Source organism: Tyto alba, unplaced genomic scaffold (genome assembly GCF_018691265.1).
Source record: "Tyto alba isolate M040663 unplaced genomic scaffold, T.alba_DEE_v4.0 Super-Scaffold_22, whole genome shotgun sequence".
Classification (NCBI taxonomy): Eukaryota; Metazoa; Chordata; class Aves; order Strigiformes; family Tytonidae; genus Tyto; species Tyto alba.
This window is the reverse complement of record NW_024881296.1, coordinates 10,856,316-10,881,934: the sequence shown is the minus strand read 5'-3', so window position 1 is coordinate 10,881,934 and position 25,619 is coordinate 10,856,316. Positions and strand designations below refer to the sequence as shown.

The following is a 25,619-nucleotide window of genomic DNA, read 5'->3' as shown; positions in this document are numbered from 1 at the left end:
GGCTTCTTGGCCACTGTTTTCGGTGAGAGCGCCGAGGAGGAGGAGGAGGAGGAAGAGGAAAAGGAGGAGGAGGCGGAGGCGGAGGGCTGCTGTGTGGCGGAGCGGCAGCAGCAGCACCTTTGACGTGCCCGTCCCCCACGTGACGGCCGCTCCATTGCGGGGAGGGAGCGGAGCCGCCGCCGCTCCGGCAGAGCAGAGCCGGGGCGGGGGGGGGGGGGGGGGGGGGGAGCCGCAGCCTCGGCGGCGGCACCGGCGGCGCCTCCGCCCGCAGTGCGTGTGCGTGTGCGTGTGCGTGTGCGTGTGTGTGTGTGTGTGTGTGCTATGAGCCATCCCCGCGCCCCTCCGCCCGCCGCCGGCTGACACCCACCGCGCGGGGCGCGCCAGCAGCAGCAGCAGCAGCAGCACCCGGAGGCGAGGAGCCGCGGCCACCGCGCAGTGACCTTGGCCCAGGAGGTAAACCCGCCGGGCGGAGGTTGGGGGGGGGGGGGGGGGGGGAAGCGCCTCTCCGCGCTCCTCCGCGCCCCTCCGCGCTGCTCCGCTGGGTCCGGGGAGGGGGGGGGGGAGCGGGGCGGGCCGGGGCGCCGCCGTCAGCCACCCCGGGCGGCGCCGCCGCTGTCCGCGGTGCTGAAGCCGCGGGCTCCGCGCCGGGCTCCGCGCTGCGCTGGGCTCCGCGCTCGCCGGCGGGCCGGCCAGCCGGGTGTCCCGGGCCATCTGCTGCCGAGGGGCACGGCAGGGCGAGCCGGCGAGGTGCGAGCGAAGGGGCTGGGGCGGGGGGGGGGGTGTGCAGGGGATGGAGGTGGTTTTGGGGGGGGAGGGTGTGTGGGGGGGGTAAGTGTGTGGAGTAGAGCTCAGCCCTCCGGGCTCTCCGCAGCCGCCGGTGTGGTCTGTAGATGGAGCACATTCTTACACCTGCGTGCAAAGCCGGAGCTACGGCATGATCTGAGCTCTCGCTTAGTGCGGCTCCCGTGTGACCGGGGGGAGGGCGGGAAGGAGACGGGGCTGGCGGCGGAGCCGGTGTTTTGCGGTGAAGTACGGTGAAAGTAGGTGAAAACAACCGGAAAGGTTTTCTGGCTTAGTTTCTTCCTTTCCCCCCTGTTACCTGCTTCCTTCCCGCGGCGTGTGTGTAAGAGCACACACGTGGTGGTGAATTAAAGAGAAGTTTAAAGCGTCTGGTTTGCCTTTTGTGCGTTTGAGGGTTGTGAAAGTTGATATGGCCCAAGCCGTGGGGAGAGGGCACTGCGGGCTACGCAGTCGTGGGCTGAGTCAGCCCTCCCAAAACTGCGGGCTGAGAGGTGCGGAGTGCCCCTTGGTGCAAGGGATGAGCCTGTGCAGGGCGGGGAGGAAGGAATGCCTCCCGAGGAGGCATCCGCATGGTATTGGTGGTTAGCGGTATGTCAGGGAGCTATTCGGAGTGACGATTCATTAATGTCTAAATTAGATTAGCATATTACATTCATTATTTACAGGCCAAAGAGAGTAATGATGGTAAATGGTGTATTAGCAGCTTTGCTCCAATGTAAATATCTGTTGGAGTAAGAGCTTACACTGATCCTGCTAACACTGTTGGTAGAAAGTCACGTCCATTAATCGTCGGGGAAGGAAGGAGACCTGAGGCGATGTCTTACTGAAACAACTTTTACCTTTTACAGTGCAACGTTCAAAGGTAGCTCAAATCTGTGGGACATGGCACAAGGAAATAACTATGGGCAAAGCAGCAACGGGGTGGCTGATGAATCCCCAAACATGCTGGTGTACAGAAAGGTAAGCCTTTGTTTGTTTTTCCAAAAGCTGAGGAAGGGACTTGAGGAAATGGTGAAGTCCCGGGCTCTTTTGCCTAGCAAGTGAGGCCGTTATTTTTGCCGTTTCTCTCCAATTCCATGAATAGATGCTGCTGCTGCTGCACTTTGCATTGAATTGATTTCAGAGCATGATCACCTGCCAATAATTTGGGATGTTTTGTGTCTGTTCACATTTGTGCTGCCGAATGCAGTTTGAGTGGCACGTGCAAAGTACATCTGTATCCCAGGTAGTACTAGTGACTCCAGTTTTGAGAAATGACTGGATCTGTTGTCTTAAATGATAAAATACTCACACGCATCAACTTTGCCTCATGTTCAGAAACAGCTGGTTTTCAATTTGAAATACTCGATGTGTTTCATTCACTTTCTGCATTAATACATGTGATACGTGATGGTGGTGATGTGCCACAGACTGGAGAATGTTTCGAGTTCAAGTGCTCACTTAAAATCTATTTGTAAAGTGAATGCATAGATCTTAAAGTTAAATAACAGCAGTATAATACAATATTTTATATTTCTGTCTCTGGGCAAAGATTTTCTGAGTGCAGGGAAGTCAGAACCATTAACTTATTTTGTATGAGGGGGACAAACTGATTAAAGATATTACTTATCTGTGATCACCACTACTTAAAAAAACCCAAACACATATACTCCAGGGATTCTCTCTGGGAAGGATTTCTAATGTAGTTATTCTAACACCATCAAGATACAAATTTCCAGACGTTGAACTCCAGTAGTGGGGCTTATTTAGCCACTGTGTTTTCATTTAAGTGACAATGAATGCTTGGGGATTTTGAGATGTGTTTATACATTTATTTTTTTTTATAAATCTTTAATTGCTTTTATCAAAAAAGAATAACAAAATAAATTCTAATAATACTGGAGAAAAATAAGTTTGCTGTCACAAACTGAAATACGTAATTATGCAACTACTTGTTTATGCCTAGCACACAGTGCTTTCTAACTTGCTTGTGGTTGTTTTCATCAGGTGGAAAAAAAATCAATATTTTTACTTTGTTAAAGGCATTGACTTTTCCTTTTTCAAGTTAACTGTAATAGAAGGCATCTGATATATACTCAGTTTAGTCTTTGAGGTGAATTGAGGTATCATCAGTAACTGGTAAGTGCTCTTTTCCCAGAAATTAAAAAACAGTCTCAAATTGAAGTCTGATGCATGTTTTTTTTCCCTTCCCGTTTTCAGATATGATGCTGATTTTAGTTAGTTGGTCGTATTTGGTATTTTGAAAAATTTGGCTCTTTTTTACATAAGTGAATGAGTTCATGAACTTAACTTTAGTTATCCATCTACGTAAGAATGCACATCTAGAAAAATACAGGGTTACCTTGCCATTACACATGCGTGTTTCAAATGCAATTGTGTGTATGAATTTACGTGAAAATATTCTTCATTTATTAAAAGCAATATACCAAAGCTTATATCGTTCTTTATAGGTTTTTGCTCTTTCTAAACAGAATCATTCCAAGTTGTCCTATATTTTCATGCTGCAAAAGAAGTCTTTTCTCAGCTTATGTAGTGTGCAGAGGGGAACACAGAGAAACCGTTCCTCTTCTACCATGGTGGCTTTGTCTGAGGAACTGGCCAAGCTTGTGACCCATTATATTTAGTGTGACCTCATGCCAAAATTTAACATTGCCCCTGAGCAGCCTCCAGATTGAAATGAAGCTGCCGAGGCAAGTGACCAGAACCCTGGTGATGCAGGGGAAATTTGAAAACAGAATGGGGAAAGGACACAAAACCTCAGGTGTATACTCAGAAAATCAAAGCATTAAACACCTTTTTCAGTTCTCTGTAAATCAGCAGTGAAGGGATGATACCAGTTTGTATCTTCCAGGGATGATACCAGTTTGTATCTTCCAGTGTAGCGGTGGTCCTTCCCCTGTTGCTAAAGTGTGCATGGTGCACTGAGTATTAAACTTCTGAAGAATGGTGATCCTCTACAGCATTACCTGCCATATTGTTTTTGTACGTGTCAACTTATTTTTGTAGCATGATGAATCAAAAGATCACTTAAGGTTGTGGATGCTGGTGTCAGAGTGCAGAGAGAAAACATAGTCCTTCCTTTGGTAGTATTCAAGGAATAGGCAACCAAATAATAGATAACTTTTTAAAGTCACCCGTCTTTTTCTGCAGTATGATATTGCTGTAATCAAATGTGTTATAAATTCTGTGTCTAGAACATAAGAGGAAGATAGGTGGAAATAATTTCACTTCAGAATATATAATCTCTGAATATAATTCTTTAATAGCAACAACTAAATCACAGGATTCCTTGTAATACATTTGAAAACACAATACTTCTCTGTCTGTCATTGTGTTGGAAATGAAAGCACTGTGCAGAGGGAACAAAGAACCAGATCTGCCAGCTTCATGAAGGACTCTTTTTTTTTTTTTTTTTTTTTTTTTTTTTTTTTTGGCCAACTGGAAAAGTATTAATAGTTGTTAGAAAAAAAGGTAAGTGTGCTATTGGCTGGCTTCAGAAGGAAACTGAATTCGAAGTCTTGTATTTTGAACAATGCAGATGAAATCCACAAATGTGGAAATGCTTTCTTCCAGTAGTTTATACATCAACACATGGAATAACACACATCCTGTGATAAGTGTACCTGCAAGGAATAGATGGGACATGTCTTACTACTTGTGTTAACAAAGAAATGAAATTTGGCCATGCCGAGTGAAGACCGTTGTTTTGGCTATAAACCACAATTTTGTAACCTCATAATTCTGATAGTCTGTCTAATTTTTGGATACAGTCTGAACTAAATATGTTCTAAACTACATGGAGTTACAGCCTTGCGTTTCCTAAATCCTGATTTCGTTAGGAGCATTTTATAGAAAATTCTATACAGAATGAAGTTCAGGTGTTTACAAATTCATTATTTAAGGCTTGAATCATTATTACACTTTAAGTAAATTGCAAACTCTTGACAAAAAAAGGCTGTTTTTCTATTTTTTTAAAATGTATTTGGTTTGTGAGCTACTTATTTGAAGGGTTGAAGAAAGATGGATTTTGGAATTGTAGAGTAATACAGAGTGTAGATAACCTGCTATTCTCATAGCAGTTTGTATTCACAGGCAAGGGTTTAACTGCATTTTGCTTTCAAATATGATTTTTTTTTTTGAATCAGCATAGGATAATTAAATATTCGGTGCATACATAACTTAGAACAACTTATTTGAATCTGTGGGGGAAAAGACAGCAGCACAGATAAGTAGTTTCTCATATCATTTTTACACTGCCTTTTAAAATGCTTGTGTCAGTGTTTTTATGCTTTAGGGAATACTTTATTTTTAATAGTATGTCAGATGCATTATTCTTTTTGGCTATCAGCCTAATTATAAAGTAATGACATGTGACACATTGTTGGTACTGACATAGAAAAAGTCCTGAATTTTTCTGCTAGTAGCCTGAGGCAAACATAAAAAATGTAAAACTCTAGCTTTTACTTCCTTTCCAACAGAGTCCATTCCAGTCAGCAATTAAAAGAGATAAGATGCTAGAATCTGTAGTGTTTTAACATCACAAGTTGCTCATACAGAAATCTCAGATTGCAGCAGCTCTAACTTACTGCTGCAAGCTAGGTCTTAAAGGAGAAATTTGAGATGTAATATAAGGCCCATGTTGTGCAGCTTTTCTAAGTTTCAGAGCCTGACCTGCCTTTTTGTTGGTTGGTTGGTTATTGGGATTTTTGTTTATTTGTTTTGGTTTGGGTTTTTGTGGTTTGGTTGGTTGGTTGTTGTGGGGTGTGGTTTTTTTTTTTTTTTTTTTATTTTTTTATCCTATGCATGACACAGATAATTAAAAGAATGAGTTGTCTTTGAGGAACTTCGATTTTAGACCTCCTGCTGGTCCTGCTAAACCTTTGCTTATCTTTCTGTATCTTTTTTAGTCAAACACATGCTGCAAGGATTAGGAGTTCTAATTTGTAAATTGAGTGGTTATTGTATTGTTGTCTGAACTAGTGTCATTTGAGAGATTATAGTTTTATTTTGTAGCAATAAGATTAGCCTTGCCTGAATGGTAATGTTCTTGTGACTGAGACTTTGATTCTCTACCTTTCTCACTGCCCCAAGTGTTAAAATAGCTTTTGCCAAAGCTGATTAGAATTACTAACAGTTGGGGGTTTCAATGCTGTAATGAAGATAATGAGGTGTTTCTTCTGTTCCGGTGACAATTGTTGAAGGTCATATATGCCAGTACTCATGTACAGCAAGGGCTATATTTGTAATCTCAAGCTACTTACTTCTTAGTTTACTGTGATCTGATATTCTTCGTAGAAACTATGCCTCCAAAGTGTGATACTTAGCAAATGTTGTTGTAAAGAAGCAACAGCCATGTAGTGACAACATTTGAGGAAATAGTGACCACCATCTTCTAATACCATTCTCCTCTCCTCTGCTTGTACCAGAGATGAGTTCCAGTGCAGTGTGCAGATAATACTGTGTTCTCATGTGGCTTTTATCAACAGCTCCCTTAAGAAAGATTGTTAGAAGAAAATGATATTGCAGATAACTGTATTCCTTAGAGCCTGTGAGACTAAGGGAGGACATGGTAGGTGGTATTTTTCTAAGTGCTGTCACTCTTTTTGATAAGGGAAGAATTAGTCTGATACATTTCTGAATATGCCATCACAACCTATGGAGGCATCTTGCTCCCAGTGTAAACTACTGAGCTTGTTACTACATTGCAAATGCCAGAATACTCTAAGGTACTAGAGAGAAGTGATTTTTTGTGTTGGTTTGTTTTTTAATTAAACTGCAGTATACCTCTACATTATGCAGTTTCTTCTTCCGAGAAGAGCAGTACTGTTGCAAGTCCTGGGTGCTGGTCTTTTTTTTATTCCAACTCTCATCATTATAGAATTGACAGAGAAAGCTCTTCATTTGTGGACCTCAGCAACTCCAGCTGTAGGAAGAACAGAATTTACCTCTCTATCCAGTATGAGTGTTATGAGGATGTTGTCGTAGTTCCCGAGCAGTTGGTTGATAGTGAAGTAAGCTATTCCAGAGGCAATATTTAGAGGGCAGGAACTTAGTACCAAAGGACAGAATAGCTGCTAGATGGCTGTGGAGTGCCTTTCATGTGGTAAGACTGCATGTTTCCCTGTATGCTCTCACCCTTGTGTTCTGTATCTACCCCCTGTGCAGTGATTCTCTTTGATGCTGTATCCTTTCCTGGAGTGGTTATTGTTAGTACTAGGTGTAGCATGTGTGTTTTGGCATCATTTGTGATAAGAGAAGTATAAAGGATTTGATTGTCTTCACAACTCTACAGAACTACTGAAAATGTGAAGGAAACCTGATTAAAAATATGTCTGTCTGAGTCTGCAGGTGGCTGGATCTGTGAGAGAGGCACCTGCCCTGTATATTTGCTTTGGTGATTCCTGCTGGTATTTTCCATCCTTTCTGTTATCCTCTTCCTTCCACTAGGTGTAGAAATGTATCAAGTGATACTGCAGTGGGAGGTTTACTGCTGCTCACTGTTCTGAGCTTGATGGGCTGGGGTCACTGCCGTTACTGTCAAATGCAAAAACCCCACAGAATTCTGTGCCACCATGTTACTTCCTCTCTCCATCTCACATGTGCCGCCTGCAAACCCTATGTGCCCGTTTTGATTGTGCATTGTCATTTTCAGTTTCTCTGCTTCTTTCCTTTGGAGCAGTCTACATTTGTAGCTATGGAAACAATGATGCTATTGATAGTGACGTGCAATACGGAGTCAGAAATTGTTTGTTTTGGAGTTTAGTTTTGTTTTCTTTTACTTCAGACTTACAGCATTCTTTGTGGACTGCAGGAATTTTTATAGAAGCCTCTATAATGTGATAACATTTGACAGATGCCCAAAGCTGATATGAACTATAATGAGGCCACACTGAAATACTTGCGTCTAAATACAACTTGTTAAAATGTGCCTGTTTTTCCAATTCAGGAATCACAAACCGACTGAGGCATAGTTGTAGTTTTTAGTATAGGAAACACTACGTCAGCGTCTTCAGATCAGTCTGTAAAAGCTGCTAAAAGAGAAGAAAATGGACTTACGAAGCCCATTTACAAATCTAAGTCCCAGGTCAAGCCTAAAAAGAACAGAATAAAGTCACCACCAGAATATGTTTACTTGGCTTTTACATGGTATAAAACTTTTCAGCCAAACTGGTGGGGAATAGTAAAGGCTGCAGATATATAATAATATAGAGTGTGAATGATAGCTGGTTTTCAACTATATCTCTAAAAAAATAAAGCAGTTACAAAAGAGATCCATATAATTATTATCTGTTACAGATGGGTAAACGGAGGCAGGACAGTGACATGCCAGAGCGGTGGAAAAGCTGAAAATCCTTTTTTTTGGTAAAATAGGGCAAACTGTTTTCTACGGGAGAGCAAGCCGTTAGGGCTAAACTTGCAAAATGCTAGCCAGAATTATTATTTTTTTCTTTTTTAATGGAAATGGATTGCAGTAATAAGGGGAAGAAGCTGGAAATGTAGGTATATACCTTTTGTGAACTTCGATCAAGTCAAGAAGAGTCAGGATTTTAATAGCAGTAATATGAATCTTACAAAATTGAGTTAGGGGAGAAAACTTGGAAGTGGGATTAGAAGGAGATTGACCAATTTAGAAAAACACTTTCAAATGAAACTTTGAGATGATGGTGCCATGAAGAAAAAGTACATGTACAGTTTTCTGTGGTGAAGGGATCAGCTGAGAATTTTGATTTTTGGTCTTGATTGTCACCAGCTATATAAAAAAAAAAAAAAAAAAAAAAAAAAAAGTTTGAAATAAAAAGGTTGAGCTAGTTATTAAAATATGTGTTGGTTCTAATAGTAACTGGAAGAGATACAGCAGGAATGAGGATGGCTGGGAAGCCACAGGGGACATTAGTCCTTGGAGCTGAACTGTCTGAGCAGAATTGGGAACTGCAGCATCATCTGGAGAGTGAGAGCTGCCTGAGGTTAGTGCAGGAGAGCAGGCTGGCCAAGAAAGGGAGCTGTAGGAGCATCTCATAAAGCCATTGTAACTGTCAGTGTAGATTTTTCTAGATAAACTGCAGACAGCTGACAGGGATGGGAGCTTGATATTTGGACTGTTTAGCCTCCTAAAATGTGAGGCCTGTTCTGTGCTCGTGTGTGTATATCTGTGTTTGAAAGCTTCCTTTGTCAGATGCTGCTACGGACCTCAATTTCTTTCTAACGTTCTATGTATCTCTGAGAAGACAGCTTTGCAGGCTGAGTTTCAGAGAAGCTGCTTTGTCTGTGAAAGTGATCAGGGCATCAAAAAACAGAGACATCACTCCTGATTTTACTTACTGTTGTTACCTGCTCTCATTCAAACATACTTCCAGCTCAAAGTTTATTGCTGATGAATAGGAACTGGAGAGATGACACAGTAATGTGTATTTTATCCATATTTTCCCAATGAAGATGCCTATTTTTCAACATTTTTATAAATGTGCTATTTCTACTCAGTTGAGGACATCTTTGATAATCATTAAATGATATTTGAAGTGTATCAGATCCACAGTGTCATTCAAATGAGAAATCCTTTTGAGGAAGTCTCTCAAAATTCATGTTGTAATCATATCAAAGATGTGCTCTCTTAATTTTGAAAGACCTTAAGCATGAGCCATCCGGGTAGAAATTTATCCGTCACAGTGAAATCATCATTTGCCTGGCATTCCTGTACCTTTTTTACCAAAACTGGGTAAAATGTCAATTTTGGAGCTGTATTAACTCTTCTGCATCACTTCTGCTGGAGTCGTGTGTTTGCTTTCTTCTTCCTTTGACCTCTGCTGAATCCTGTTTGACTAACATAGTGTGAAGTTCTAGGGAGGAAGGATTGTGCCAGAGAGGAAGAGGCAGAGAACACAGGGGATCTCTTTACAATGCAGTTCAGGTGTACAAAGATTATCTGGCTGAAAGTGAAAATCATTCTCTTTAACACCAAAGGATTTTTTTTTTTTCCTTTCTGTTCCAGTTATCCTTGATGACATAGATGGTTATATAATGTTCATATACATGTATGTACATGCATATGGACTTAGAGTATTTCAGCAGTCTGATCTAACAAATCGGATTGGCAGTTATACATATCCTCTCAGCAGTGCAGAGTCCTGCTGCCGTGGGACAAGCAGTGGGGTGGGCCTGCTTTCATGACAGAGTCTGTGGGATCACGACTCTTGCTGACATGCCACTCTTGTGGCCATTATGCTTTTGAGACTGCTCTTTGTTGTTGAGTAAATAGCAATCCACAATAAAAAAAGAGTATGTACATACGGACTCCATGAAATTTATTTTGGAAGGAATATTATGCCAGCCAGGCCCACTTCTATTGTAATTTGATTATTGGTTCATAATTGATCATAACTGAACAAACATGAACAAAAGGTTGTACTAGGGGGCATTTAAATATAGAACAGTTTTTCACAATTTCTCATGTATATGACGTAACACTATTGTACTTTGTCTTCCACAATGTAAAAATGAATTGCACTGGAGTATTTTGAATTGCTGTTATTTAAAAGCGCTCTGAACTCTGGTGGAAAACCACAATCTTTCTGATTTACTTTTACATCAGGATGAATAAGCAGTTTACTGAATGCCTTTTCAAAGAAAGACATGTTAGTGCTTCTTAACACCTAAATTTCTCTGAACTACAGACTGTAAGAGGTACTAATCTTCTGTGAGATAGATTCTGCCCTCAGATGTAGATTCGCAGCATCTTTTGATATCAGCAGGAGCCATACAATTGCATTTGATATAGAATCAATATCAACAAGAAGAACAACAAAGACTAATAATAAACCTGCAGAATTACAGAAATTTGAGGCACATATTTTATGGTAAGAATTCTCTTTGTTGTACACTTTTGTCTGTATGGAGGAGAAAATAAAGAACATTTTGTGGCTGTGCCACAAAATCCCTGATGTTGGCATGTTTAGTTCTATAGGCACAGAAGTGTGATCTGAAGAATAAGTTCAAAATTGTAAAACAGGATGGCTTCTTAGTAGCAAATAGAAAACATAGTGTATGAATAGTGCTATCATGCAGGTCTATACCAAGATTTCTATATGGCTTGAGTAGTTTATTTTAGCTGTGTCACCTGTAGAATAGGTGGTCTGTAGTTTAATTAAACTCATTTTAGTGAAAATCTGTGAAGATCAACTGTTTACTTGGTACAGAGTACCCTGAATTTATCAAAGTACTACATTAGACGGTAAAGTACTATGGTCATAGGAATGCAGTTTGAGACAATTAGAATACTATAAACAACAAGAGTTCTACCCAGCTGCTCACAGTATTACTAGCTTTCAAATGTCTCAGTTTAAGAGTTACTAAGCAACAACAAATCTCATTCAAGTCACTAGGAGCTAAAGGTTTTTAGTGCCTTTTCATAAATCATGTCTGTTACTCTGTGGAATCATCACACTACTTGAATGAAATATTTAGATTCTGTCTCCTGTGGTCTGGATGGAACACCAGTGTCCATCAGAGTAGAAGAGCCATGCTAATGCCCAGTAAGGTTAATGCATTGGTTTGGTTTCCAAGAGAGAGAAGAAATACCTTTGGCTTGTTTAAAACAGGTACAAATGATATAGTGCCTTATCTGTACTCATTTCTTAAAAACCTGTAGTACAAGAATAGTATCTCTGCTATAGGAAAAGCTTTTCAAAGTTTAAGCAACTATTCTGTTCTACAGACAGTTGTGACCCGAAGCACTTAGGTTCATTTATAGTGGGGAAAAAATAGTTCTGATCTTGCTTTCTCTTTACCTTCAACTTCACTTCTACAGCATTACTTTTGGACATTGAAGTTCATGTTCTGCTGTTTACTAAACACGCTGTTCTGTTCTTCTGTTGAGGTAGTGTTTGTATCACATTCAGAAGAAAAGTGTGTGGACATGTTCTATTCATATAGTTGTTTGTATTTATCTGTGATGACACATCTGTAGCTGTCATGCCATTAACCTTTTAGCAGAAACTTTGGTGCACATTTGGTCAGGTAGGCCATAGCCAGTGCTACTGTCTCTGGGATTCTTTTCATTTACACTTTTTTCTATCTAGAAATTGAGGGTTAACTTTGATTCCAGGACACTGGACCTGACAATCCTTTCTAGTTCCATATTCTGACATTTAGGAGCTTTCACTTTAAGCTGTGGAAAATAAGACATGTTGTACATGTGTAAACGTGTAAGTGTGGATTGCCTCTGAAGGTTCTACCTTTCTACCTTTCCTTCCACCTCACTGGTGGCTGTTACCTGAATGAAGACAAGCACACATGCTGAGATGGCTGTTGATATTGTCTGAAATGGTGTTAGTACAGGACTTTGACCTGTCATGCTCTTTTTTTTTTTTAATGTATTGAAGAATTATACTTCTCCTTCAAGCAGGAATTGTACCCTTTGTGTTCTTTGAACTAGTTTCACTACATAGAAAATTTTATGGGGCTTATTCTTTGTCACTCAGCAATATTAAAGTACGTGGAGTAAGTTCAAGGACAAAATGCTGCATGTGAGGCACCAAAAGAAAAATATTTAGCCTCGCATCATTCTGTCACTTGCAATATGTTTGTTTTCATGTGAGCTGTACCACCAATTCCTATGTCTGGCAACTATGGCACGATAGTCAGGGTTGATCCGAGGCCACTAGGTCTGTACTGGTGCTTCTGGAGATGGAGCTGGAACTTCCCTTGGTGATGCTCTGCCCCCAGGCAGCGAGCGCACGCCCCACCAGCATGGAGAGGGACTCTCTGCAGGAGGGGATGGACGCCGGTCTCATCAACCGTGTCTAAGTGTTGATGTGGGTGTCCTGGTCAAACTGTTGATCAAGTCTTTGGATGGTGGTTTTGATTTGTTGATGCTCATTCTGCAGTTTCCAGGGTGGGAAGCCTCTATTGTCACCATGCGTTCATCAGCCAGCCTAAATGCTGCTGTTTGCTTGCACTCATGTTGCACAAAGGAGGCTGCTGGGCTTAGCATTCTGTTAGAAAACTGGAAGGATTTCTGTGCATAAAACTTACAATATAAGTATAAAACAAGAGGTGGCAAAGTGATCTGGGGAGGCTAGTGAGAAGACGCTGAGACTAGGTAATTTCCATTTTTTTCCCTTAATGCATGAAATAGCCTTTGCATCACCTTCAGAGTAGTATTTGAGGATCACAAAAAATGGACGTGAAGCTTGCCACAAATTCAGTCGTTCACATGATTTGGTCCAGCTGTCAGTGTTTTTGTTCTTTATCTTGACAGGCCTTAGCAAGAGGAAATATGTTCCTGTATGTTCTCACTTTTCTCCCTTATTCCACCTTTTTGTCATTTTCATATAATCCATGTAGACGTGGTAAATGGATTTTATCTAAGTAGTTCACAGTTGACATGAATATATTAGCATCAATTTAAGTTTTAGCCATTTTGTTGGTTACATTTAAATATTTTTGTCCTATTCTTTTTGCAAGCTATCTTGCATAGTACTTACAAGATGGACTACTTACATGCTTACATATTAGCCAGTCAGACTTCAGTGTGTTACTAGAAATGTTCAGCATGCTGTGTGATTGCATTGTTAGGTGTCCTTGGGACGGGTGCTTACATGAACATTTGAAGCATGTAGTAAATGCAGTTGCGAGGGAAAATTTGCCCCTGTCCTTTTTTTTGTTTGTTTGTTTGTTTTTGTTTTGTTCTGTTTTTAAAAGTTAAGCTAAGTTCTTTCCGATTTGTAGAAGTAGAGGTGAAATTTGACTTTATGTGGCCTTAAGTGCAGAGTAATTGCTGTCATCTCTGGGGTTAAGGTTAATTCCTTGAAAAGTAGAACCACATGGTGCCTGTGTCAGTGAAATGCTAAAGAACTTCTTAAGTGGTAGTGTCTTGGTAGTAGTGTGCTAGAGGTGTGAATTCCAGCTTTTTTCCCCCTGCAGTAGGCTATACTGTAGAATGAAGTAGAGGAAACATTATGTTTTGTTTATATTTTCCATTTTCCCTTCAAAGCAAGTAAATTTAATGATGACTTTTGAATGAATTGCCCTTCTACAAGCTAAATAAGTTTTCTTAATTGGCATATTAATTGTAACATTAACTATTAATGCAGTGAATGGTCTCTGACAAGTGAGAATAAATGAGATAGTAGTCATTAGCCAGTGTAACACCTTCCTGAAGGAAGAGATAGATGGTATCTTGAGGATATAATCTGCATTAGAACACAGTGAAAAAGCAGTGACAGATAGCATGTTATACTGACATGCAACAGCATCTATACTTCTTGCTAATGCTAGGCTGATCTGTCATGAGTGGTCTGTTACATCACTCTTCTGATCTGTCAGATCTCTGCTGGTTGCCTCCTTTTAAGACTGAATGTGATCATGCAGAGGGAGACTGAGTGTGAGAGAAAGAGGATTAAGTCTAGATTGTGCTGCTGAATGGTTTTGAATAAATCACTCGATATCAAGCAAGCTGAAAGGCATGCTGGCACATTGTGCTTAAGTCCTTAGAATGCAGATAAGTAAGAGGTAGGTATTATTTTAAATAATATGTGAAACAGTATGTATCTTAAAAGCAAACAGCCCCTCCCAACTTTTCTGAGTAGGAAGGTTGGAACTGCAGAAACTCTTCATTTGTGCAGTGCTGTAAAAACTGTAAATTCCTCATAGATGGAGAGTTCTTTCAGCAGTACCAGAGTGTGGTTTGCTTAAGAGCAAGGAGAGTATCTAAAAATCAAGTATTGCATTTAGAAAATTGGGTGGTGGGAACATGGATATGAATCATAGTTCTGCTGTCCTGTTTGACAAAAAGGTAGTAATTTTGTGCCTCTCTTTCCCACTTGTAATTTGGAGATAATTCAGATGGATTATGAGGAGAGACTGAGGATAAGATTAATTATATTTTTGGTCAGTGCATAGTATAGTGTTGGCAGTATTGCAATAACGAATATCGCCTTATTTTTCTGATACGTTTTTCCAGTTGTTTTCACAATTCCGGTGTGATTCATTACAGATCTAACCTTTGACTTTCTGACTAACAGATTTTGTATCCCTTTTGAGTGAGGTTTCATCAGCAGGGAGAACTTTGTGTGACTCCCAGTGGAGTGTTAAGTGGAGATACAGTGGCTAAATCTCCACATGGTGTGCTGATAGTATACTTTGTAGTCATTGTTTCTGTTTCTCTACCTGCTTCAAATTCCTCGGTGTATGATGACAGAGGGAAAGGAGATGTACATGACCTACAGTACAGGCCCATCTGTGAAGACCAGATGGCATCTGTAACAATTTTTCCAATGATTTGGTTGTTTTCCCTTCCATTTCCTGTAAATTGTCTAGGGGAAACTCATGTGCTGAAACAAGCAAGAATAATGGAAGTGCTGACCTTCATTGATGGAATGGCACTTTGTGATTTCTAAGCACTGCAGCCTAACCTCACTTTTGTAATGCCTATAAATGCTGTGTTTGAAATGATACGTGATTCTATGGAATCCAAACACAGGGGTATTTTTATGTCACAGAAAGAACAGCGGCTATCTGTAACTAAAGCGGTGTGTGGGAGACATGTTTTTGAGATTTTGCTTTCCAGCAATTTAAAACTAGTCCGAATACAGAATAAGTATTGTGGAAAGTGTAACTAAAGGGACATTAATGCACACTATATTTCCCCCAGGCTTTAATTTTTGTATCAGATATTGCAGTTGTACTTCTCAGCAGTCTATCCTAACATTCACTGTGCTGAAGCAGAAAGTTCAGTCTTTCAATCTACGCTCATGTGGATAGCGTGAGTTTAATACGAATAGTGATGATCTGAATGAATCTGTGCAGCTTCATACACAGTATTGCTGTGAAACATGAGTGGACCTGCAAAATAACAGGTTTATTTGTTTTTCTTGCTTGGCAGTAATGTGGGTTTGGTGTTTTTTTTTCTTTTTTCTTTTTTTTTTTTTCCCTCTCTCACTAAGGCTGGTATTACTGGCATCTGTGTCATCACTAGCAGGACATAATTCCCCAAACAGTGTGTGCATGTGTAGCCATGTTTGCAGCTGGTATTCTAACTATGACTAAGTTTTCCCCCAACTTAAATAGTTCCTTGCTTTATCATTGTGGTCCTCTCTTTTATTATAATTTCTTACATCCATACACAGAAGCGTTTTGCCTTTGAGCAAAGGGAGAAAACTGTGTAGAGGAAAGACCATGTGCCATTAAAAGCACATGTTCTCTGTAGAACTGCATCATCAGGTTTGGGCATTTAATAACCATTATTACTTAGCTAGGTAATTTTTTCATGTAATGTTTTGTTGAAGAGATTTAAATATATTCAAATTTCTGACAAGTATTATTCCTGAACTAGCAACTCCCATGTGTCCCCACTTAGAACTGTACAGCATTTTTTTTTTTAAAGTCTCCCTTCATTTACTATTCTACTAACAGAACTGTGTCGATTAGCTTTGCTAATGATATAAAATATTTTCCTCACTTTGGATTAGTGTTCAGCTTCTTTTCCACTTTTCATGAACTTCTAGCAAGTAACATTAGAAGCACCTTAGTATGTCACTTCTAAAATCCATGATACTAAACCAATTTATTTGTCAAAAATATCTTTACCTCTCAGAAGCTGTGAGGTTTTTTTGATTATAAATGGCAACTCTGGGGTTGTAACACTAGAACCAATATCCTTTTGAATTGTTTTGTTAGAATGTTGCTGTCTGCTAATGAGGTTGAGGTATGGTCCTAGACAGTGCATGATTTTAGGTCTGATGTTATGTTGGGTTTTGTGCTGTTTCTGGCTGTGCCAGAGACCCACGTTACAAATTACAAATAGAGACTGACCAAACTTTTCCTTCTGCAATCACAAAAACTTTTAATGAGCCATCATACATTTATTTTTGCACCTTTAGATCAATTTTCACTGATTCTGTTCAGTATGGACATGTAGTAAAAACCTTTTATTAGCATAATTTTACTGCACTGAAATTTCAGCCAAGTTCCCTGAGCAAGGAACCAAACTAAACACCCCATACAGTTTATGTGGACTAAAGAAATGCGCCTTATATGCAGAGCCAAGTTTTTTTTCTTAGTCCAATTAAAGTATTAGCAAACTAATCAGAGTTGTTATTCATCCAGTTAGAATACTCCACACATATAGACACTCACATCTATATCCCTGATTATCCAATTATTGCTAATTCCAAATATTAGTATAGTTAAAACTGATATACACAAGCTGGTTAGTATCTATTTCTTTCTCTAGGCTCAACTTTTCTAGGCTCCTTAGGGTCTTAGGGTCAATAGTGCTAAGTTACTTTCCAGAAAGAAGGACGAGGATTACATCTGCATCCCAATATAAGTATGAAGTTGATATTGAGTATTTCTTCCTCATTGCTCTTGGATCTGCTTGTATTTATTCTTTTGTGTTTGCTAACACAGTCGTCTTGCTTGCTCTTTCTTTGTTGTTCCCAAGTTCTATTTTATATCAGAGTTTTACTAGATATGATATTTTTTATCCAGTTCTCAAGGTTGCATTCCTTTACCAAGCATCTGATTATATATGATTTGTATTTTTAGTCCTGGAGTCAAAGTATCATCCATCCTGTGCCGGTATTGTCAGAAGTCTCTACTGTCATCTGCTGCTTGAACTTTTGGGGACTTCTGTTATAGACCCCTATCTTTCTTCAACAGCCTTGTAGCTTCTTTAACATAAGTAATATTTTATTGGCACATCCTTGTCATCCACTTATATTAGGGTCATTGAATTGTTCACTGTACAAAACCAATGATTCATTAGAAAATCTGTGTAGCTACAGATACATGTTTTGGTAATTACTTGCTGCTAATCTTGCTGGTATGTTGCAAAATTACCTTATAACAGTTTTCACCGTAAAAGACTGCTCTGGTTGTAGATATGAAGGACTTAATTTCAAACTTCTGATTTTTGCCTTTTCTAAAGTAATGAGTCACAAGATTTGCCTTAAATCTTACATAGACTACAATCTGTGGACTACAACATATCAGTAAAACAGAGGTAAATATAACAGGTCAAATCTGCTGAAGAAGAAATTCTGTTCATGACTGTTATCCAAAAATAGTCACTTGTACAGACTGAGATTGTTAGTGAGAGTAATCTAAGAGGCCTCACTAAAAACCATGACCTTTAGCAAACAAGTGATTATTACCCCTGTCATCCACTCAAGTCTTATAACTGATGCCTGACTTTCCAACAGTTTGAACTCTGCAATCATCTTAAATGAATGCAGGTGAAAGACCTTATTCAATAAAAGGCAGAAGCATAATGATTTTGGACATAATTTGAACATCATCTTGGATTAATGACATTTACAGTATTAATCAGAGACCCTGAAAATCACAGTTGTTAGTGCCTAGAATAATTGAAGAATCTCAGCTGACAGTGTTGATGCTCTTGAATTGTGATATACATGAGAGGCAGTTTATTTGCACATAACTTATGTTTCCAAGTGCAGTTTGTCATCACTGACTATTTTAAAAAAAGGCTAAGAATTCCAGTTCCATTGTAAGAGTGCAAAAAATGTGTTGTGTTTTTTTTTTTTTTTTATATTAATCAGGCAATATTGCTGTGAAAGCTACAACTCAATAAATCAGCTAACAATTGGAAGTTATATATATAGAAGCTCTGTTGGAACCAAATATCTTCTTAACCACTACAACCAATTACTTCTGTTTGTTACTTTTAGGCAATAGAAATGGAAATTCTAAACAAGAAAAACTCTCTCAGTTTATTTTAATGATAATCTACAAGGGCCTTTTTCGATTTTTGGCTATCCATATTTTTTCATATCTTGAAGTGCTCACCAGACTTTGTAGTTCAGATGAAGAGAGTCTTTGATTGCCTGTGCTTCACTAAGAAGGCAAGAGAAAATGCTTTTTATCTCACAGCCTGACAAATTGATTTTTTTCTACAGAGTCCTGTTGGATCTTACAGCTTAAAAGTGGTGTGGTAATGTCCCAGATCTATTTTCATTCACTGTTCCTCAAATGGAATTTGCAGTTTCTGAATTTTGTCTTTTTGGAGTCTTTTTGAAAGAAAGGAGGCTTTTTTTTTTTTTTTTTTACACACAAAGGTAAGGAGAATGTTTGATACATTATTTCATGACTAACTTCAGCTGCACTTCTTCTAAGGAGGTGTGTTTATTTTCTTCCACTTTTGAAGTACTTTGAATTCCAGTTTTAAAATTGAGTTGCAATATTACACGAAGTTTTGAAATGGTTTCTATTACTTTAGTACTTTTTTTTTTATTGTTTTTATTTTAGAGGAGCTATGTGGGTGATTGAAAACTAAGCTGTACATACTCATACTTGAGTTTGCTTTGAAATACATGCTTAATTGTGGTTCTCATCATTACAGGTCTACTTAAAAAATGATGTGATTTTTGCAAGCACTAATCTGGTGAGTGAGTCGATGGATTTCTATGTGCAGGCTAGAGCATGTCAAAAAGCATGAAAAAAATATATTTGGCAATATTACCGTTTTATTATGTGAAATTATCTTGCTGGAGAAGGACATGTTTAGGGTGATAAATTACCAAAAGAGCTTTGGCTTTGGTTATGCAGGTTTGAGGAATTGAATATATGAACTGGTTGACTCTTATTTGCAGTTGCCATAAAGATCTTGACGGTTCTGTTTGAGAGGCTTTTAAGGTTCAAAATTAGATTCTTTCTCATATGAATCTGTATAACCATTTGCAATCACCATTTCAATTCTTGGTCATCATATGCCTTGAAATGTTGTAAATATTAACTGTAGGTACTTGTTGGAACAAGCATTCCTGTAATTCTGTAGGTGACTGATCACTGTAAATACACAGGCCAATGTGTGTTTGAAAGAGCTTTACTGTTCAAGAGTATCCCAGTTACAGAATAAAATCAAAATCTTTAAATAATGGCAGCTCAAAAGCACAATGTTATGATACAGTGGTCGAGTCTTAAAACTGTTAGAAAATGTTTTGGCTCTATACATATAGGGAGTGTTCTGAATTACAGTTAATAGAAAAAAATAAAACATTTTTCTGACTGCATAGACATGACTACCTGAAGTTTGACAAATATGAGTAACATTGTATAGGTCAGGGTAAATTACATGATCTTTAAAGGCCCCTTGCAACCTATGCTATTCTAATACTCATTGAAGTCATCTGAAGGTATAGGTTTTTTTTTGTTTGGGGTTTTTTGGGTGTGCTTTTCTTTTTAACAAGGCTAGTTCTCTAACTCTTAGCAGGAGGCAGACTTTAGAGTGTTGCAGAGCATTTATGATATCAAAATGGTAAGGCAGGTCCATTTATTAGTAGGACTACATGGCTACATATTTTTAGAACCTTCCTGTAGTTCAGTGAAGGCAAACTGTATGCAATTTGTCTTTGGTACAACAGCTAGCAGATGCCATTTACTGTGCTGCTGAGTTGACTTTTAGCATGATCTGATTTTATACCTCCTCTTGCACTGCAGAATGTTAGGATTAGAAGCAAAACTCACAGGGCAAGTTTTCTAGTTGAAGAATGCAGGCCTTAAGCTGGGGGGTACAACAGCTAAGGGTGTGGATTTGGAGATTCATTAGTTTTCTTCTGAAATAATTTCAGCACTCGAGGTGGTGAAATTGAGTGCACCAGAGGCAGATTTTTTTGTTTTGGTCTAAGAAAATACAAAGCTGTTCATGACTTGTAATTTTTTTGTTTTGTTTTGGTTTGATGTGGTTTTTTTTTGTTTGTTTGTTTGTCTGTTTTTTTTTTTTGTTGTTGTTGTTTGTTTGTTTGTTTGTTTTGTGTTTGTTTGTTTGTTTGTTTTTTTGGGGGGGGTGGGGTGGGCTGGTGGTTGGTTGGTTTGTTTGTTTTCCCCCTAGAGGGTCCATCATACAACTGCCTAACTATAATAAAATCTCTTCCTAGATTTTTTTCTAGCTATTAATTGTCTGCATTTTGTGAACTGTACAGTACGAATTTTACTCTGAATCAGTATTTTCAAATTGACTTTGGAAAGATATTTTAATAAAATTGTGCTTTTTTTATTGGATATAAAACCAGTTTTGTTGATAGTGGTTTTCATTAATGCTGCTTGGCATGTGGTAGCATTTGTCATTTGATGACTTTGTTGCAGGTGTACTCATTGACATTAAATTAGTGGTTTATACCATTCTAATTTGTCAGTATACTGATCTTAGACTGTGTTGTATTTATATTTAACTACCTGCTTTACCACTGATAAGTATCTATTGTCTTGCCTGCTTACCTGCACATTACTCTATCGATCTCTCTTCTTTTCTTGCATCTTGTACTCTTGTATTTGAGTCAATTTATTCCAAGGACACAGAGTACTTTTCAAGTCATTTAAACACACAGCAGGAAGATTATCCAGATGATAGTTTTATCATCGATTTTTATAAAAGTCTGTGAGGTACACTATTAAAATCTAGCTGCAGATAAAAAGATGCATTTGAAGACATGAGCTTTATATTTAGAGGGACAACAAACAGTTTTTATTCTCTTTCTGAAGACATTTCTAGGTAGTGTGTTTTATGTGTTTTTTTTTGTTGTTGTTTGCTTGTTAATTTTCTGTTTGTTTTTTTTTGTTGTTGTTTGGTTTTTTTTTAAGCAGCAAATGATTCAGAGAATTCTTTTGGGGTACTCTTTTGGAGATATGGGACAATGACTATGTTTTCTAGGTTTCTGGGCTCTTACTATGTAGTCTATTTTGTGGCACGTCAAAAAGAGGACAAAACCAAGGCCCTTCTGAAATGAGAAGTTTCTCTTTATGGTGCTTTACCTTTACATCCAAATTTCAGAGGGCTTATGTGGAAGCCACTCTCAGCCTTTGATTTACTCTGTAGCAGTTCTCATGTACTTTGTGTAGTGCAATGCATGTGTAGCATTCTTTCACTCATCATTTTGTCAAAAGTTTGTTTTTCAGTTTCCTGGTAACTTGTCAAACTGATGTACACTTCGGTCATCCAGCCGTTGTTCAACATGGCAAAGCTGAATGTTTTCCTCCAAAAGCAGCTGAAAATGAATGGAAATTAAGAGTTTTTTATATCTGTGTGAGGTAGGGGGTACACTGCTGGAGGACTGCTGGTATCATTTTGCAAACTTGGAAGTAGGTCTTCAGCAGACCTGTCTGCATTGCACCAGGAGGCAAGAGCTGGATAAAATGCTTTTTAATTAGATGATTTAATTTGCAGGCCCAGAGATAACTTAGAACTCCAATGTTTTGTGATGCTACTGAAAAAGTTTTGTTAGTAAAAGCTACTGGTAAATTTCTGGGAAGTGACTAAATTTTTGTCTTCTAATCACCTTCCTGTGAAATGTAAGGCTTGTAAGACCTCTGATATCTTGGGGCATCTTATCATCCAAAGCATAAAATTTTTGTTGTTGCCTTATCCTTCTTTCCTGTGCTTCATTTTCTTACTTTTTTTTTTTTTTTTTTTTTTTTAATCTTTCTCTGTCTTGCCATATGCCAAATAGGTAAGCTCTGTTTAGTAAAGAAGCCTATGTCTGAATTTCTCAGTATGTGAGTGGAGCTCTTCTAAATCAACTGGTAAATAGTAATGTACTCTAAAACTCTTGGAAATAGCTTTTCATCAGGAGTGTATGCTCTCCTTGCACGCATATGCAGAACTGGGAAACAGATCACCTGCTTAAAACGTGAAAGTGGCTGCAGCCACAAAGTGACTTACTGGGAATGCTGTGAGCTGATAGGATGCACAGATGGTTGATTGCAACATACCAGCTGAAATGTGCCATTTGTCACCAATACACTAATACAGGGGTGGAAAATGTTAATTTGAAGAGGAAAAACAAAAGGAGATGCCTTAGATATAAAGAAAGTGTTAGACTGGAAAGATCCTCTTGTCTTGAGATGAGAACCCAGATTTACCTTTAAAATACCAAAATTACTGTTTTTGTAGAAAAAGCCAACATAACTTTTTTTTTTTTCGGCACGGCTTTATGGAGTAGAAGACCTCCTCTTTATGGACAAAGGAAAGGGCTGTGGCTTGCAGTAGTGTTCATGTTGGTGTTCCATGATACCATCTTTCCAGTAGTTTGAGAATTACTCTTACTGATGTTCACTGGGATGTTCAGTGCCATGATTCTGAAAAGCAATAAAACAACTAGATAAGCAAGCAAAGCTTCACTGAGTATCTTAGTCTTGCTTGATGAGTTGGTATTAAAAGTTCCAAAACATACTATCACAAGATTGATGTTTGCTGTTTTCTACAAATGGCAGACTTCGCATTTCAGGACTTCTCCTGGTGATCACAGGATCATGAAAATATTGTTTGAAAAAACCCCTCTGGATAACGTCTAGTCTAGTCTCCAGCTCAAAATGACTATTGTTAAAACTGAATCAGGCCAGGTACACTTGCCACCAGTTCTTCCGTGTTTATGAGCAGTCAGGGAGAATCACAGATGAGTTAAGAACTGTAGAAATAGAAAAGCAAGAGAAATGGTGTGAACAGATCTGTATGAGGTTTCTTTGTTGAAATCTTTGGGTAGATAACATTGATTTTGCTTAAAATCCAAGATCTTTTTAATATGAGGAGTTTTAGAATGTCTTTTCACAACATTTCAACGTTTAGATGCTTCAGCAAATTACATGTATTTATTAAATCAGTGTGTTGGAATTATATTTGGAGGCAAATGCAATATGGTAACCTGCAATGTATGAAATGAAATTTATCAATTTAATTCAGTTAGAAATATCTTTGTGTTAATACTGATTTTATAAAACATGTTTTACTTCTGGCAAGGTCCTCTAAGAAAAGCCATTTTAGTGTAGAGTAGAAAGGTGTATTTGTAACATGAACTATGAGATATTTAGGGATAACTGCTTATTCTGCAAGGTCTTTCTATTTAAGCTTGGGGAAGTCTTAACAGTCTGTGTCTTAGATACCTACCAGCAAAGTGGAAGTAACGTTATGTTTACCATCCTGCCGTATTACTAGACTAGAAACTACTGTTAGAGTTAAATACATAAAATTTATAATATATCCATTTAGAATATATCTATGATATAAAACTGAAGGAAAAGCAGGTACCAATTTTGTAATACTAGGATGACTGATTTGCAAGACCTAGTATGGATCCCCTTGTGTGGTACACCCACTGATACTATATTTGTCTTCAAATCATGCCTGTAAATTCAAATCTAAATCTAGCGTGAAAAGCCTAATTTTGGTTATTATTGAAGAATTATGCATGTATGTGTGTCTCCACATAATTGTGAATTATAATGTTAGTTATAAATATGGACTGCTGTTAGTAAAACCTTAGTCTTTATTTTCCTGCTTAAAGTAATCTGAAACCAGTTCTGTTTAACAGCTTCCTTTTTTTGGTTATTCATGAGAGTAAATGAAGTGACTGGTTAAGCATCTGTGCCTTGCAAATCAGTTGTTCTAACAAACAAGTGTAACGGTCTTTTCTGCTCAGTGAAGTGAGAAGCTCCAGCCAGTTTAAGTTAATTTTGAGCCAATAGAGTTATGTCCACGTAAACTAGTGGAAGATTAACAGCAGCTTCTTTTTACTAACTCTTTCCTCACCAGTTCCTGGGTGACACAAGAAAAAGTCTGTCAGAACTACACAATAATTGGTTGTCCACTCATAACAAAAGACTGCTAGTATGGAACTTCCTCTTTTGTAAAAAATTAAGCTGTTGTCAAGAAATTCAAAGTAGCTGATCTCCCATTCTCTACAAATATACATTATATCCAAAACATGCAAAGATGATAGGAAAAACTGTGGCCAGTTTCTTATAAAACGAACCTTTTCTGTAGTTATCTCTTCTGAAACTCAAAATCAGTCTTCTCTTAGGGAAGGCAAACATTAATTTATTGTCTATTTGATTAGTCAATATTCTCCTGCAGAAAGTCTCATGAATCTTTGGCTTTTGGAGTCCGTTTCTGTCTGCTCCAGCTGCTGGAACTGTTCCTGGTACACATCCTGTGAAATATACTTTAAGGAGTGCTGCAGCACTGCATGAAGATTATCCATGTCTTTTAACTTTTCTACTTTGCACTAAAATGCTGGAAAATCTTGACTGGCTTATTCCCCTCGTGTTTTATATGGGTGAAAGGATTTTGGGAAAAATTAATGCGAACTACTTCACAGGCTGAGAAACTTCTGCTATATTCTGCATTTTGTACAAAGCGGTATGAGGCTGCTGTGCTCTCACAGTGCTTCTGACGAATTAGCTTCCAGCACTGCTGTTGGGAGCCACCTGTGCAAGTCAGGTGTAAGGCTTGCCGGTCACTTCTTGATCTGTGCTCTACTTAGGAAGGCTGTGTGGATGTGACAGTAAATCACTTCACTTGGCAACACCACCTGTGCTTTCCCCTTATCCAGTAATGGGACTGTGCCTTGCAAAACACCACATAATAGACGCTTTTTAAGTCCGAGCTTTGTATGTGGTGAAATTTTTGCTATTGGAGTTCTCCCATCACCATAGTACCTTCACTTTGGAGATACTGTCACGGTTCTAAGTTGATGATGAACTCTCTTATTAGCTGGTAAAATGGAAACCGATGTTCTGAATTAATATAGATATGCCATGGAGCACTGGATTAAAAAAAAAACAACCAAACAAAAAAAAACCAAACAAACCAAAAAAACCCCCCAGATTCTATCTATAAACAACTCTGAAATTTAATCTCTTGGCCAAGTCATATGCAGTATGCTAAATACTTATTAAGGATAAGCTGTTTCTACTTTTAGAGCAAACATTAAATGGCAGATGCCCACAATTCTAATACCAGATGCCAGTAATGGAAAGGATTTGTGACCTAAATACTCCTGAACAATTTCTTCCCTAAATGCACATTCACA

General features: G+C 38.6%; 1 protein-coding gene across 13 annotated transcripts in view; it reads left to right on the top strand.

Annotated features, from left to right (window-relative positions):
• The first annotated feature begins 245 nt into the window (after positions 1–245).
• The window catches only part of RGS7 (regulator of G protein signaling 7), a 256,688-nt gene continuing 231,314 nt past the window's right edge, over positions 246–25,619 (top strand). For 5 of the 13 annotated variants that reach the window (XR_006165600.1, XR_006165601.1, XM_042795918.1 and 2 more), the window contains exons 1-2: positions 248–453; positions 1,650–1,761. Coding sequence is in view for 11 of the 13 variants with exons in the window: in XM_042795918.1 (XP_042651852.1) it covers positions 1,684–1,761 (78 nt within the window). In the remaining 2 variants the exon portion in view is untranslated. Of the gene's footprint in view, positions 454–1,649; positions 1,762–25,619 lie in introns of those variants that run through there. The other 8 variants (XM_042795911.1, XM_042795910.1, XM_042795917.1 and 5 more) reach the window with 4 other exon arrangements.